This window comes from the organism of the source record quoted next, assembly GCF_019968985.1.
Source record: "MAG: Porospora cf. gigantea B chromosome Unknown PgB_NODE_472_length_17262_cov_121.941, whole genome shotgun sequence".
Taxonomy (NCBI): Eukaryota; Apicomplexa; class Conoidasida; order Eugregarinorida; family Porosporidae; genus Porospora; species Porospora cf. gigantea B.
In genome coordinates, this window is record NW_027179040.1 from 5,689 (window position 1) to 17,262 (window position 11,574).

At 55.3% G+C, this 11,574-nt stretch overlaps 8 protein-coding genes across 9 annotated transcripts; 5 read left to right on the forward strand and 3 right to left on the reverse strand.

Annotated features, from left to right (window-relative positions):
• Positions 1-708: 708 nt before the first annotated feature.
• On the reverse strand, positions 709-1,707 carry KVP17_002767 (uncharacterized protein; the record flags this gene model as incomplete). Its single annotated transcript, XM_068519369.1, has 1 exon — positions 709-1,707. One exon carries the CDS (start codon positions 1,705-1,707, stop codon positions 709-711), a length of 999 nt encoding a protein of 332 aa, XP_068373898.1.
• Positions 1,708-1,790: 83 nt separating this feature from the next.
• On the forward strand, positions 1,791-2,629 carry KVP17_002759 (uncharacterized protein; the record flags this gene model as incomplete). 2 transcript variants are annotated; one of them, XM_068519358.1, is made up of 2 exons in its annotated part: positions 1,791-2,300; positions 2,327-2,629. In XM_068519358.1, the coding sequence occupies 2 exons, from the start codon at positions 1,791-1,793 to the stop codon at positions 2,627-2,629; spliced, it is 813 nt and encodes a 270-aa protein (XP_068373888.1). The 2 variants fall into 2 exon arrangements, with proteins under 2 accessions (XP_068373888.1, XP_068373887.1); XM_068519357.1 differs by having other exon boundaries at positions 1,791-2,360.
• Positions 2,630-3,082: 453 nt separating this feature from the next.
• KVP17_002760 (uncharacterized protein) lies at positions 3,083-3,655 on the forward strand (the record flags this gene model as incomplete). The annotated part of the gene is made up of 1 exon (XM_068519359.1): positions 3,083-3,655. The coding sequence occupies one exon, from the start codon at positions 3,083-3,085 to the stop codon at positions 3,653-3,655; it is 573 nt and encodes a 190-aa protein (XP_068373889.1).
• A 36-nt stretch (positions 3,656-3,691) lies between these two features.
• On the forward strand, positions 3,692-4,921 carry KVP17_002758 (uncharacterized protein; the record flags this gene model as incomplete). Its single annotated transcript, XM_068519356.1, has 1 exon — positions 3,692-4,921. One exon carries the CDS (start codon positions 3,692-3,694, stop codon positions 4,919-4,921), a length of 1,230 nt encoding a protein of 409 aa, XP_068373886.1.
• A 376-nt stretch (positions 4,922-5,297) lies between these two features.
• Positions 5,298-6,647, forward strand: KVP17_002763 (uncharacterized protein; the record flags this gene model as incomplete). The annotated part of the gene is made up of 1 exon (XM_068519362.1): positions 5,298-6,647. The coding sequence occupies one exon, from the start codon at positions 5,298-5,300 to the stop codon at positions 6,645-6,647; it is 1,350 nt and encodes a 449-aa protein (XP_068373892.1).
• Positions 6,648-7,328: 681 nt separating this feature from the next.
• On the reverse strand, positions 7,329-7,729 carry KVP17_002761 (uncharacterized protein; the record flags this gene model as incomplete). The annotated part of the gene is made up of 2 exons (XM_068519360.1): positions 7,329-7,447; positions 7,504-7,729. The coding sequence occupies 2 exons, from the start codon at positions 7,727-7,729 to the stop codon at positions 7,329-7,331; spliced, it is 345 nt and encodes a 114-aa protein (XP_068373890.1).
• Positions 7,730-7,775: 46 nt separating this feature from the next.
• On the reverse strand, positions 7,776-10,076 carry KVP17_002762 (uncharacterized protein; the record flags this gene model as incomplete). Its single annotated transcript, XM_068519361.1, has 1 exon — positions 7,776-10,076. One exon carries the CDS (start codon positions 10,074-10,076, stop codon positions 7,776-7,778), a length of 2,301 nt encoding a protein of 766 aa, XP_068373891.1.
• Positions 10,077-10,123: 47 nt separating this feature from the next.
• KVP17_002757 (uncharacterized protein) lies at positions 10,124-11,536 on the forward strand (the record flags this gene model as incomplete). Its single annotated transcript, XM_068519355.1, has 1 exon — positions 10,124-11,536. One exon carries the CDS (start codon positions 10,124-10,126, stop codon positions 11,534-11,536), a length of 1,413 nt encoding a protein of 470 aa, XP_068373885.1.
• Positions 11,537-11,574: the final 38 nt, after the last annotated feature.

The following is an 11,574-nucleotide window of genomic DNA, read 5'->3' on the forward strand; positions in this document are numbered from 1 at the left end:
GGGCGGACGAAGTGATCTTCGCCTACGATCTTCTCTGGAGGACATCAATCCACGAGACATCCGCCGACGGCGTCCTTCATCAGTCCCGTCGTCGTCTGTATCCCGATTGGGATTGGCATCAGAGCCTCTGCTGGTTGGAGGGCGTCGTGACCTCCGACGGCGTCGTGACCTCCGACGGCGTCGCGACCTCAGACGGCGTCGCGGTTTCGGTAGAGCAGTGTCCTGGTGCCTCTGTATTCGATGTACACCGTAGATGCGACACAGGAGCGAGTCTGGATTTTGGTCGATGTGCTTTAGGTAGAACGGCAGCAATTCGAGCAGTTGTCTGGCTTGGGAGGTCTTCAGCGACTTCACGACGTACCTGCGACAGTAGGTAAAAAGAAAGAAAGCACCACTCTTCGAGTTTGACTGAAACGTCACAAAATTCGATCGACAGATGGCGGCGACATAGTCCTCGTAGGTGACTCCCCGCTGCCTCCGAATCCAGTCGAAGGCAGCACCACAGTAATCAGAGAAGGTCACACTGCAGCCTGGCAACTCAGGTGTCGACGTTATACGGAATGACCTTTGGGCGAAGAACCCAGACCCACAGAGATCCAGAGATCCGCGTGGATCTTCGTTGCCGAATAGCTCCCGACGAAGCTCGACTTGCAAGGCGTCAACGAGCAAACTTGCGTCTAAAAAGCAGTGAATGCCCTGGATGGCGGGTTACCCTACTGCCCCACGGTACTGATGTGTGCCGCCGAACGGGGCGGCGGGCAAACCAAGTGATGCCGTCGTACGTCTCGGCTGCTCGTTTCTCGTCGGTAGGTGCGTCTCTGCGTGGAAGGTAAGCGGGCGCCTCACAATATAGTTTCGAGCTTCGTCTCCAAAGCAGTAGGGGGAGAATAATTCTTCTGTACTGGACGACAGTGTGTCGGGTAGTACCAGCGTGGGACAGACCTCCTCTAGTCGAAATCCCTCAATGTCGAGTTGCTGCAGATAGCTGAGGCCGTTGGAATCCTTTCTGTAGGATTCAAAACGACGCAGGAGAACTTGGAACACGACACAGTCCAGAAGTCTCAACAATGCTTCGTGTACAGGCCCGCCACCGACACGAACGCCATCATACAACAGCTGCCACCTGTCCAGGACACATAAATCGGCAGCTGCAGACTCCAAGAAGATGTCCTTGGAGATAGCCAGCAGCTCCGGCTTAACCAGGTGGTCCGGGGCCAGGCGACTTGATACATGTGCCTGCGACTCGCGAGCGACAACCTCGTCCACTTGTCTGGCAACAACCCAGGCGACATCGTTGCCTCCCAGGCAGCGGTGCTTAATCCAGACATGGAACATCGCCAACAACTGCGGAGCGACGCTCTCGCCGACGGCGACATAACTCTCTCGGTTAGTATGGTACTCGTTGACCTCATGAAGCCACATCAGCAACTGCCACGATTTCTCGGTACCCGGTTCAACCTGCACCTTGCTGTTGATTCGTGAGATGTCACAGCGTTCGTCGTGCTCGAACAAAAATCGGCACAGGTGAGCGTAAACATAGGGGTTGAACAGCGCTAATGTGAAGGCGTGGGCCTCGGACTCCGCGTGTTTCAAAAAAGAGAGCGAGGCTATGCAGGCTACCTCGTCGGCTGCATCGCGAAGGTTCTGCTTATGGAGTAAACGAGATCGGTAGGTCCTTTGTGTTTGCGCCAACTTTCCAGACTCCATCCCATTATAAAAAATAATCTTTGATGTGAATTCCTTGTCCTGTGGGTCACCATTTACAAAACTAACGAAAAACAAAACCATTGATGCGGCTGAACCTTCGCGTTTTCTTCCAAAATCAGTTCACAGCACAGAATGTATTCGTTCGTGCTTGTGGAAGAGGTAACGATCAGTCTGTCCGCACCTTCGACGTTCTGTACCATGTCACGCAATCCCTTACTGGCACGGATCCTGAGGACGCCGTCGCCCATGAGGTGCTTTCCGGTGCGTTTCCCATAGGGAGAACTGTTCTGCGGTCACCTGAACCCTGCATCGAAACTTTCTCACATTGGACGCCCCTTCTTCCGTTACACCGACACGACCTGACTGTGTTTGTTAGGCAATGTAACAACGGCGCTGAGATATCAGGTTTGTCGGAACGAGCGCGACAGAAGATTCTCAGCCGCATGCGGCGGCTGCAAGGGACGCCAATCACCGGACCTGTAACGAAGACGAAGTGTAGCACCCTGGCCGACATGAAAGCCAAGGTGGCTTTGGTGGATGGACTGCGACATGAACATCCAGAGGAAACGGTTTCAAGTTTATGCAAGGCGGTGGTGAGAGCGCGAAGTGGTTCAAACAGCAATGGAGCCAACCGCGCTATAGCGACGGTGTGAAGTATCTAAATCTAGCCAAGGTGCTATCTCTGCTGGATTCGTTAACTGTCGGGGAGCGTAAGGAGCTCTCCGAAGCCATGGACGAACTCACACCTCTGACAGCAGTGAGGTCGACAATCGACTCATTGATGAGGGCCCACCCAGAGGTCCTAGACCATGCAGAATTGAGCAGGTATCGCGCGTTCAGACCCCTCTCGCCGAACTCATCTCGGAAACGCGTGCGGTCAAGCAAGGAGGCCGCAACCAAGCGCCGCAAGCTTATTGTCTAGAAGGCAAGCGGCCGGAGACACCCTAAATGTCTAGAAGGCATGAGGAAACCCAAAACGGCAAGCGCTGCTGGGTAGAACTGTATAGGTGGTGTGTGTCGCAACTTTTTTCCGTGAGATGAGCACGATTGCCGGTGGATTATTTTTTGCCGGCGGATTCCGGATCTTATGGCAGACAGTTCTCCTAGAGCAGCAGATTATGACCCCATAGAGCTTCCCTCCCTTCGGAGGCACTCTTCGGATTGTCCGCAGATGACTCGCATGGACACTGCTGATTTCTTGGCTACGTTCAACTTTACAAGGAGTTTGTCAGTTGATCCGGAGACACTTGTTCGGTACCCGGTGTACTGGGACGTTGAGTGTCCAAGACCAGGGCCGCCAGCGAGCGCTCCGAGCCAGCGTCCTGCGATGAAAGGTTGTTGCTCGAGGTCGGCCCTGGCACGAGTACCGAGTAGTATGCTGCGAGGCCTCTGCACAGCGTGCTCTAGGTACTTCCAAGTTTACCACGTGCCAACATGCCTTATCGGGACCATCACATACTTTTGCCTTCTGACCTCGGCATTCTTTGTCGTCCACGCGGTGGTGTTGCTGAACCTAGGTTACTTCTGCCCTATTCACGCCCTACCACTTGTGTCACCAAATATCGACTGGTTCGATCCCTTTGCAGAAGCACAGGATCCTGCGTCACCGTACATTAGATTTGAGAGAAACCTCCCTTGGTTCAACGAGACCAAGAACAGCTGGATCCGTTGGAGGGAACCTAACTACAGGGCTGGTGGCATGTACTACCCGCCGGACCCTCCTGACGCGGGCATCTGGCCATTATACGACCAACTGGGAAAGTGGCCCAGCGTGGATCCGACAAGTCTCAAGCCAGGCAACCGACTTATCCTTCGCCCCACTCCGCTGTGGGGGGACCCAGTGGAGCTGTTCTACACAGGCATGAAGCATCCGTCCCACATGCCGCGTGGGAAGGAAAGAGGCGACCTGGTAGCGCCTTATGCCGAGTGGTTCACGAACCCGTCGTAGTTTGCGTGCCAGAGGTCTGTGAAAATCCGTTTTACAATGGAAGTGGTCTGTGTCCTTGACGTGCCAAGCCAGCAGCTCAAAGAGGACGACGTGGCATACATTGAAACTGTTGTGTGGTCCGCCGAGGCCTCCGTAACTGGGGTGATCGCTACTTGCGGTAAACGCATCCGACTTTGGCGTCAGAGAGACGACACCGTTGAGTGCTTCTGGGTATCCCCACTCGAGGTGAAACGAAACGGACAATTGAGTCGCGTTCATTCAAAGAGTCTGCGACGCTGTGCCTGGTCGAGTGACGGGTCCCTGCTGGCTGTGGGGTCATTCGATGGGACGACGTCTCTGTGGCATTACGATGGGACAACAGTGAGTTTCGCTGGGATTGTTGCAGGTCACGAGAATGAAGTTAAGGCTGTGGAGTTTCTAGACAAAAAGCTCTTGGCGTCCTGCAGCCGTGACAGAAGCATATGGATCAACGAGATCGAAGGAGACGTCGGCGAACGCGAGGCCAGCGTCGTCAGCCTGCTTCATGGCCACTCGCAAGACGTAAAGATCTGCCGCTGGAGGCCTCCCTCTCTGTACGACGACGGTCTTGTGCTGGCGTCAGGATCGTACGATAACTCGGTGCGCCTCTGGTGCAAGGGCCACAAGGCCGATGATTTCACCCTGGCGCAGGTGTTGGACGACCAGGGATCGACTGTATGGGGAGTGGCGTTCCACCCTCGAGGAATGGACATGTGTACAGCGGGCCATTCGGGCACGCTGCACATCTACCGCGACGCCTCGCAGGTCAAAAGGCTGGAGCTCTTCCGGAACCAGCGACACACGAACCAGGCCAGCACTGGGGCTCGGATCGTAGCCAACATGCGCGGTCTAGACCTGTGGTCCCGCCAGCAGCCGGCAGAGACCCTGGATCTCTCCGACCCCCGGCTGGTAGGCGTGCCAGACGTACTGTTTCGGTGTCTGCAAACCTTACAGTTGCCGATAGCCCCAGTATTTGATTGCGATTGGACATCGGTGTACCTTGACACCACTCAAGAGTTCCAAGATGTCATTGCCGTTGCCGGTGCGGGGGGGTACGTCGTGTTGTTGTCGAGAACCTCGCAGAGCTGGATGTCGGAGTCTGACAGCGTCTTCTCCGTTTTATCCATTGTCAAAGCACATGAGCAAGACGTCAACTCCGCTCGGTGGACACCCAACAACCAGCTCCTGACGAGCAGTGACGACGGCTCGGCCAAGCTGTGGACCTTGCAGTTGAGCTGCCCCACGTGAGCATCGATTTTCTTGTTTTTAGCAAAAATGCCTACATCTGTTGGCGGAACTCTGGCGGATGAGAGACCTTTTGTGGCCGGGGTGGCGGAATGGAGAGAATTCTGCTCTGCTTACTCTGCAAATCAGACCGAAGCGAGGATAGCGGCGTTCACGGCTAAACTCGAGTCGTATCACCGACTGATGGCTGCTCATGGCTGTCGGCCCCGGCTGGGTTCCGCCGGCGTGGGGTCCGAACGGTCGTAGGACTACGTTGTGTTGCTTTGTGTATAGCAGTTTTATTCCAAACGTTTTTTCCAATTTTCACCTGTGCATTATATATGTTCTAGCACATCGTATTTTCTTAGGCAACACAGTCAAATATCCGTATTTCCCAGGCATGGCCCTGGTTTGGAAGACTTCGAAGTCGCTGCCTGTCGAGCAAACCGATTGCGGGGTGTCGTACTGCTTGGCGTCGAGTTCCAAGCACATCTTTCTGGGGTCATCCACGCCTGTTGCAGGTTGTCACCTTTCAGCCTGGAACCCAGAGTCGGTCTCGTTTGTGGCCGAGCTGACGCTGAAAGACACCCCTGCCGCTTTGGTGGTGTCCCGTAAAGAGCGTCATCTCCTAGCGCATACTGTGTCGGGGCACATTTTCGTGTATTCATTGAAGATGAGCGCCGTTATGGCGCCGCAACTGCACATTGGGCCCTTCCAAGTCGCCGAGACCTACGAGCTCCAAAGCGGGCTGCCATCCTTCACATTGGGATTTGTACAGGCAGCGTGTTTCGTGTCAGGATCTGTGATATGTTTTTCCGTACGGGGTTCCACGCCACAGACAGATATGTGCCCGGCCGCGGACGACTCCAGTCTATTCTTGTTCTCCTTAGAAACTCGAGAGCTGCTGGCAGTTCTCTCTCTGCCACCACTGGAGACGAGCCAGCCTGGAGTCTCCTTGAAGATGTCATCGATAGAGTGCCTGGTCAGCACGCCCGTTGAGGCTGAGTATCTTATTGTGGCGGGGACGTCGTTTGGCGCTCTTGCCTTCGTCATCATCAGTGCGCAGTGGTTAGAAGACCAGGGAAAGCGAATGCTGCGAGTGACGAGTGTCAAAGAGTCTCTTAGACACCTCATCCACCACCCAAATTCCGCCTGCTTCGGCACACCTGTCTCTGCCGTCATGACTAAGTTCAATGAAGCTGATAAAGAGGCGCTCGTGTGGGCTTTCCACAGAGGACACGGCAGTCGCCGCCTGAAGCTGAATCTGGCCACGAAGCTTGAAATCCACGCACTATCCTCGGCTCCTCAGGTGTCGGCGGCTTGCCAAGTGACGCATACCGTTGCGACGACAACGGATAACGGCGACTTTGCTGTGGTCTACGCGGCTAGTGACGGCCCTGCCGAGGACTGGTGGTGTCAGCCTCCATCCGCCTTTAGCGCCGTGGGGGTCGCGAAGTTCACCGTAAGCAAGTCGCTCCAGTGGAACTGCTCTGCCCTCACGGCGTGGACGACGAAAACGGAGATTCGCGCGCTGAGTTACCGAGCTAACTGGGTCGCGGTCGTCACTGACGATGAGCTCATCGTCTTTCTGCGAAAACGGAAGAAGAGGAGGGAGTCGCAAGCCAAGCTGCCCACGCCCCAAAGGGAAGCGACGCCTGCTCGGCCTGAGTCTGCCGACCCCGCAGACTTAGACCTTGAGGATGTGGCTGACGAGGATACGGATGAAATGTTTGGACTGGATGATGATTGATGTCAGAATTCCAGAAATGCGCCTGTTTTGGATTCTGGTTTGTTTTGCTGAGGCTGAACACATGTTACAACCACTAAAAGTAGGAGATCTGCCTCGATCCGACACTTTAAGACTGGGAGACGGGGTTGGACCTTTCGATTGCATGATGTGCAACGAGCTTGAACCTAGGTCACCAACATTATCTGCAGAAAGTTGCTGCAGGGCTGCGCTAAATCTAAAGGCCAGCACTCCAGGTCCCTGTACCTTTAATAGGTTGTTAAAGTACGACGCGCAATGCGTACCTGCGTTTTCTTGCGAGAGTATGTCGAGGAGCTCTTGCCGTAACAGCAGATCCACATTTGATGTTTACAATTTCAGGGACCCCAATGCGTACAGCCCCTGCAAGTGGGACTACACTCGGAAGACGTGCATTACCAATCCAGACGCTGAAGCTCAGAGGCAGTGGAAGCTACACAAGAAAGATTTCAAGTCTCTGTTAGTGACCGTCATCCCCACCTACCCGCCAGCCTTAGATGGAGTCAACTGGTCGCCAAGGCGGAGGGCGAGGCAGCTGACTAGAAACCTGCGGAATTTGCTATTCGCTACTTCACCAACAGATATTGCGTAACAGACTCAGGTCTGTTCCGAGTCATGGCATTTTCAATTTTTGGTTTAGGGTTTCTTTCGTCCTTTGGTTACTCTTCAGAACAACTTGAATTTTGACATGACGAGCTCCTTGATTAGAGGGAAAAGCGCTGGAGATGCTGACCGACATGCTATCTTGACGCCGTTCCCTCCTGACTTCTGGAGGTCAACCTCAACTGTAAAGAGTGAAGGAAAACAGTTAAACGCTCTTGGCAGGCACAATGACACTTACGTAAAATGGGCACGTCGTTAGAAGTAATGGATGCGAAGTAATAAGCCTCGAACGTGGGCTGCGTCCTTTGGAGGACCAAAACGAAGTTCAGCCTCTCAAACGTACCAACTGTGATTTTGGAAGTCAACTCTTCCGAGGTCTTCGCAAAGAATACAAGTTCTTTGGCCGAAGTTAGACGACTCCAGGTGTCCTTGTACTGATCGCGAGACAGAGCGGGTCGTCGCATGAGGACCGCTGATATGTCGAACCTGCTTGGAATCGTCCCTGTACGCTCACTTGACGTTCATGTAAAACACGTCTGCTTGGTTCTTGATGGCAGTTTGCACCAAGAGAGGCACCAGCTGCGGCTGTGGTGCCACGAGAACGTTAGGTCTTAGAAGAATGCGCGTGGTGTGGCTCTGGCCAGGAGGGAGGGTGGGTACCTGTAGCGGTCCTGCCGGAGCCAATCCAAACGCATTGTTGTTCATCTGCAACGCCCAGTTGGAAAGAGGCATGTGGGTGCGATTGGCAATGCTGAGGTACAGCGTGGGCGTATTATCCTCACGACCTAAGCACCCCGAAAATGACACTCCTGTAATTCCGTTGGACCCAGGAGTTGTCGCAGAATGCAGCTCCACCATCTCAGGTTTAATGTTGAACCCCTCGTTTGGGAGTGGAGCGACCGTCACCTGCGGCTTGGCGGGTTTAGCGCTCTTCGACGGCTTCAAAGGAGCAACCTCTCGATCCTGCGCCGACTGCTTCTTCACGAAGCCGTCCGCTTGAACTCCGTACACGCTGGACAAGCTGCCTAACTCAGCCACAAGACTGTCCACAAGGCTATCTGACGTGGGTATACTGCCTTCGATTGGCGGTTTGGCCGCCAAGACGACCTTTCGAGCCAGCTGAGGGTCCTTCGCCAGCAGTCGAAGGTACATCACCCCTCGGTCTCTCACGTCCGGATTAGCGACCTCGTCAGCAGCTAGGCGCACAACTCGCATAGCTGAGCGCTCGGCATCGGTATTGCGCGGCTCGCGGAGATACATCTTCACAACTGCAGTCAGGATCTCCAGCTGGACCTCCGTTTGCTCGTTGAGGTACGCGGGGAGGAACGCGGTTTCCATGAGCCCGCAGGCTCCCGGAATCTTATTGGAGTACTCCCCGATCATCCACACCATGGCAGCCTTGGCAGCGGGCGCGTCCAGCGTCTCCACGTCCTCGCACAGGCTGGTGACTGCCTTCTCGAGGCGGTTTGGAAACCGCCTTAGTACATCGCGGAGAGTGGCGACGACCTCGTGGACAGCGAAGGGGATTTGCGTGCGGGCCAGCTGAAGAAGCGCCTGCACTGCGATCTCGGCAATCTCCAGAGAGCCCAGCTTGATAGCTACGCGTCCTATGGCCCTGACACTCTTTTTGACGAAGGGAACGTTGATGTCAGAGGCGTACTCCTTCAACTCCCCTAGGATTAGTCCTGAAGAAGCCGCACGGGCATGTCTCACTAGGACCTCCACCTTCTCCAACTTCACGTAGACAGGTTCTGTATACTTACAAAAGAAAATCCGAGGGTCCACGTCGTCGAGGAGGGTGGGGTCCCGAGACAGCAACAGGGCCACGCAGCGCAAGGCCACAAACTGCAGCTCTGGTGGGCTGCTCAATAGTGTTATCAGAGGCGGCGTCAACTTTTTCTGGATCTGCTGTACCGTCGAGCGGTCACTTGCAAACTGTGCGAAATGCAACACGTTCCGGATGGCGCCGAGCACAATTGCCGCATTGGCGTGGCAAAGGCGGGCCGAGACACGCTCCACAATGGCCTCTGCCTCGCGTGCGTCGCCCGGACAGTAGGCCGTCAGGCCGTCCAGCACGTAGATCTGCCCCCATTCCGAGCAGTCGTTCAAGGCAGCGAGCAGCGCGGCCACCTCGCCGTCGTCTAGCGTGAACTGTTCACGCCCGCTTGAAGTTTGCTCCACGTCGCGCAACGCTGCCACGGCATTCGCAATGACTGACGGGTTCGGGTCCTTCAGCATGCCACGGAGCGTCCCTAGCAAGTTGTGGGACTTGACCGTCGAGGCCGAGGTGTCGTACAGTTTAGCCACACAAAGGGTCGCCGTTCGCCGAACGTAGGCATCGGGGTCCTCACACGCGGCTTGAAGGGGATCTAGTAAGTACTCGCTTATTTGGGGGAGCCGGATGCACCCCATGGTCCTGATGGCCAACGCTCTTATCAACGGGTTGGCATCCATGGCGTCCTTCCTGAATGTGTTCACCGCGAGGATGGCCATCTCGGGCTGCGATTGGGAGTAGTTTACGACGTACAGGTAGACAAGCTTCTTGATTTCCACGTCAGAGGTCTGCATGCATTTCACGATCTGGGGAAAGAGAGTGGACATGTCCTTACCCACTGTCATGTTAGCGATAACTCGCTTGATGGCAGCACGCTTTTTCTCCTTCTGAGGCGACTGGAGATCCTCGGTAAGTTCGTGTAGCTCGCCTCGTTTGGCGTTCGTGAAGAATTTGCCATCTGAAGTGCCCTTCATCCGAGTGACAGCAACCTGTTTCAGATTGGAGAGTTGCTGCGAGAGAGCACCCTTCAACGACATTGGGGTATTACGAGATTTTATTCGCCGTCTCGGAGTCTTACTATCGTATGGGAGCCCTCTTGTCCATCGCCATTGCGGCCTCCTCCGGCCGTCGCAGTTCGGAGCGGTTGTTGGTATCGCACGTGCACCCGCTCCTGGAGGTGCTCTGCGTGGGGCGATCGGTGCATTTGGGTTTTCCGGTGCTCGTGCTGGTGACCAAGAGGTCGGTGGAGTTCATACTGGAGGCGGCCAGCGTGCTGCTAAAGCTTCGCGAGTTACCGGAGGAAATTCTGATTGCAAGGGTGACGGAAGACCGACTTCTGCTGCTGTGTTTGCCGCGGAAACTAAGGCTGCTCAGTCTGCACGACCTCTCCGATTTGGTGGAGCTGGATCTCCAGCCCCCACCACCGATCGAATGTGACATTCTCCCTACGGCGACTTCGGCTGATGTCGTGTTGAACAACACGGTCGTCGTGGGCTTCTCGAACGGCCAGAGCACAGCCGTATTCGTCCAAACCGGCAAGAAGGCCGCAGACATGCAGCAGGAACCCGGGCAGTACCCAGAGGCGGCTGTCCTCGGTGAACACGTACTGCTTCCGCCTGTTGCATGTGCTGCGGCTTCCAGCGGGCTCGGTCTGGTCGCCGTGGGACACGACAGAGCGCAGCTGTCTCGGATGTTGTTTCGCCCCAGCATTAGCGTTTTCAAGCTGGCGGGCCGTCTGGTGCGACGTCTCTACTATGACGCCGACATGGCCACCGCAGTGGTGGGATTCGCCGGAAGGCGCGTGTTGGCCCTAGCGACTTGTGCGGACGCCGCAAGGCTGGTCATGTGGGACGTTGGCAGTGGTGTGGTGGTGTTCTCCGCTGACGTGGACACTTGGGTTCGGGGCTGGCTTTTTGCGCCGCTGCCAGATGTACAAGCTCTCAAACCACAGCTTGTTTTTCGAAATGAAGAAGCTGTGCTGTTGTACGGACAACACTTGCTCACTGTAGACTTGATGCACAACGACTTGAAAGTGACCGAGGCTTCTAAGGTGGTTCAAGGCATCGATGTCCTCCACACTCCCACTTACTCCATCGTGGAGTCCCACGTATCGCTGCTCGTCGTGAAGAATAACTACCAACAATGCGTGATCATCTCCCCCGAAGAGGAGGACTCCTATTTGAAGGAGAATGAATCAGCACGGAATGTGAGACGGCACATCCGGCCCATACAGATTTTGGCGATCTTAAAGGTCACGTCGCCAACGCCAGTGCTACCACTGCTGTCAACTGACGCCAGAGATTTCTTTGCGGCTGAGCTGCTGGCTCACAACGAGACTGACCTTGAGCCGCTTCCCATGCTGCACCTGGATCCGGCACGCGTTCTGCGGGCTGCACAGACTCGGAAGACGCTGCAGCATCAACTCCAACAAAAGCAACTGGTGTATCAAAGGCAGTTGGAGCAGGGAAGGCGCGACCAATCACTGTTTCAGTCGTAAACCGCCAAGACACTCATTTGAAGCCTATTTCGGACAGA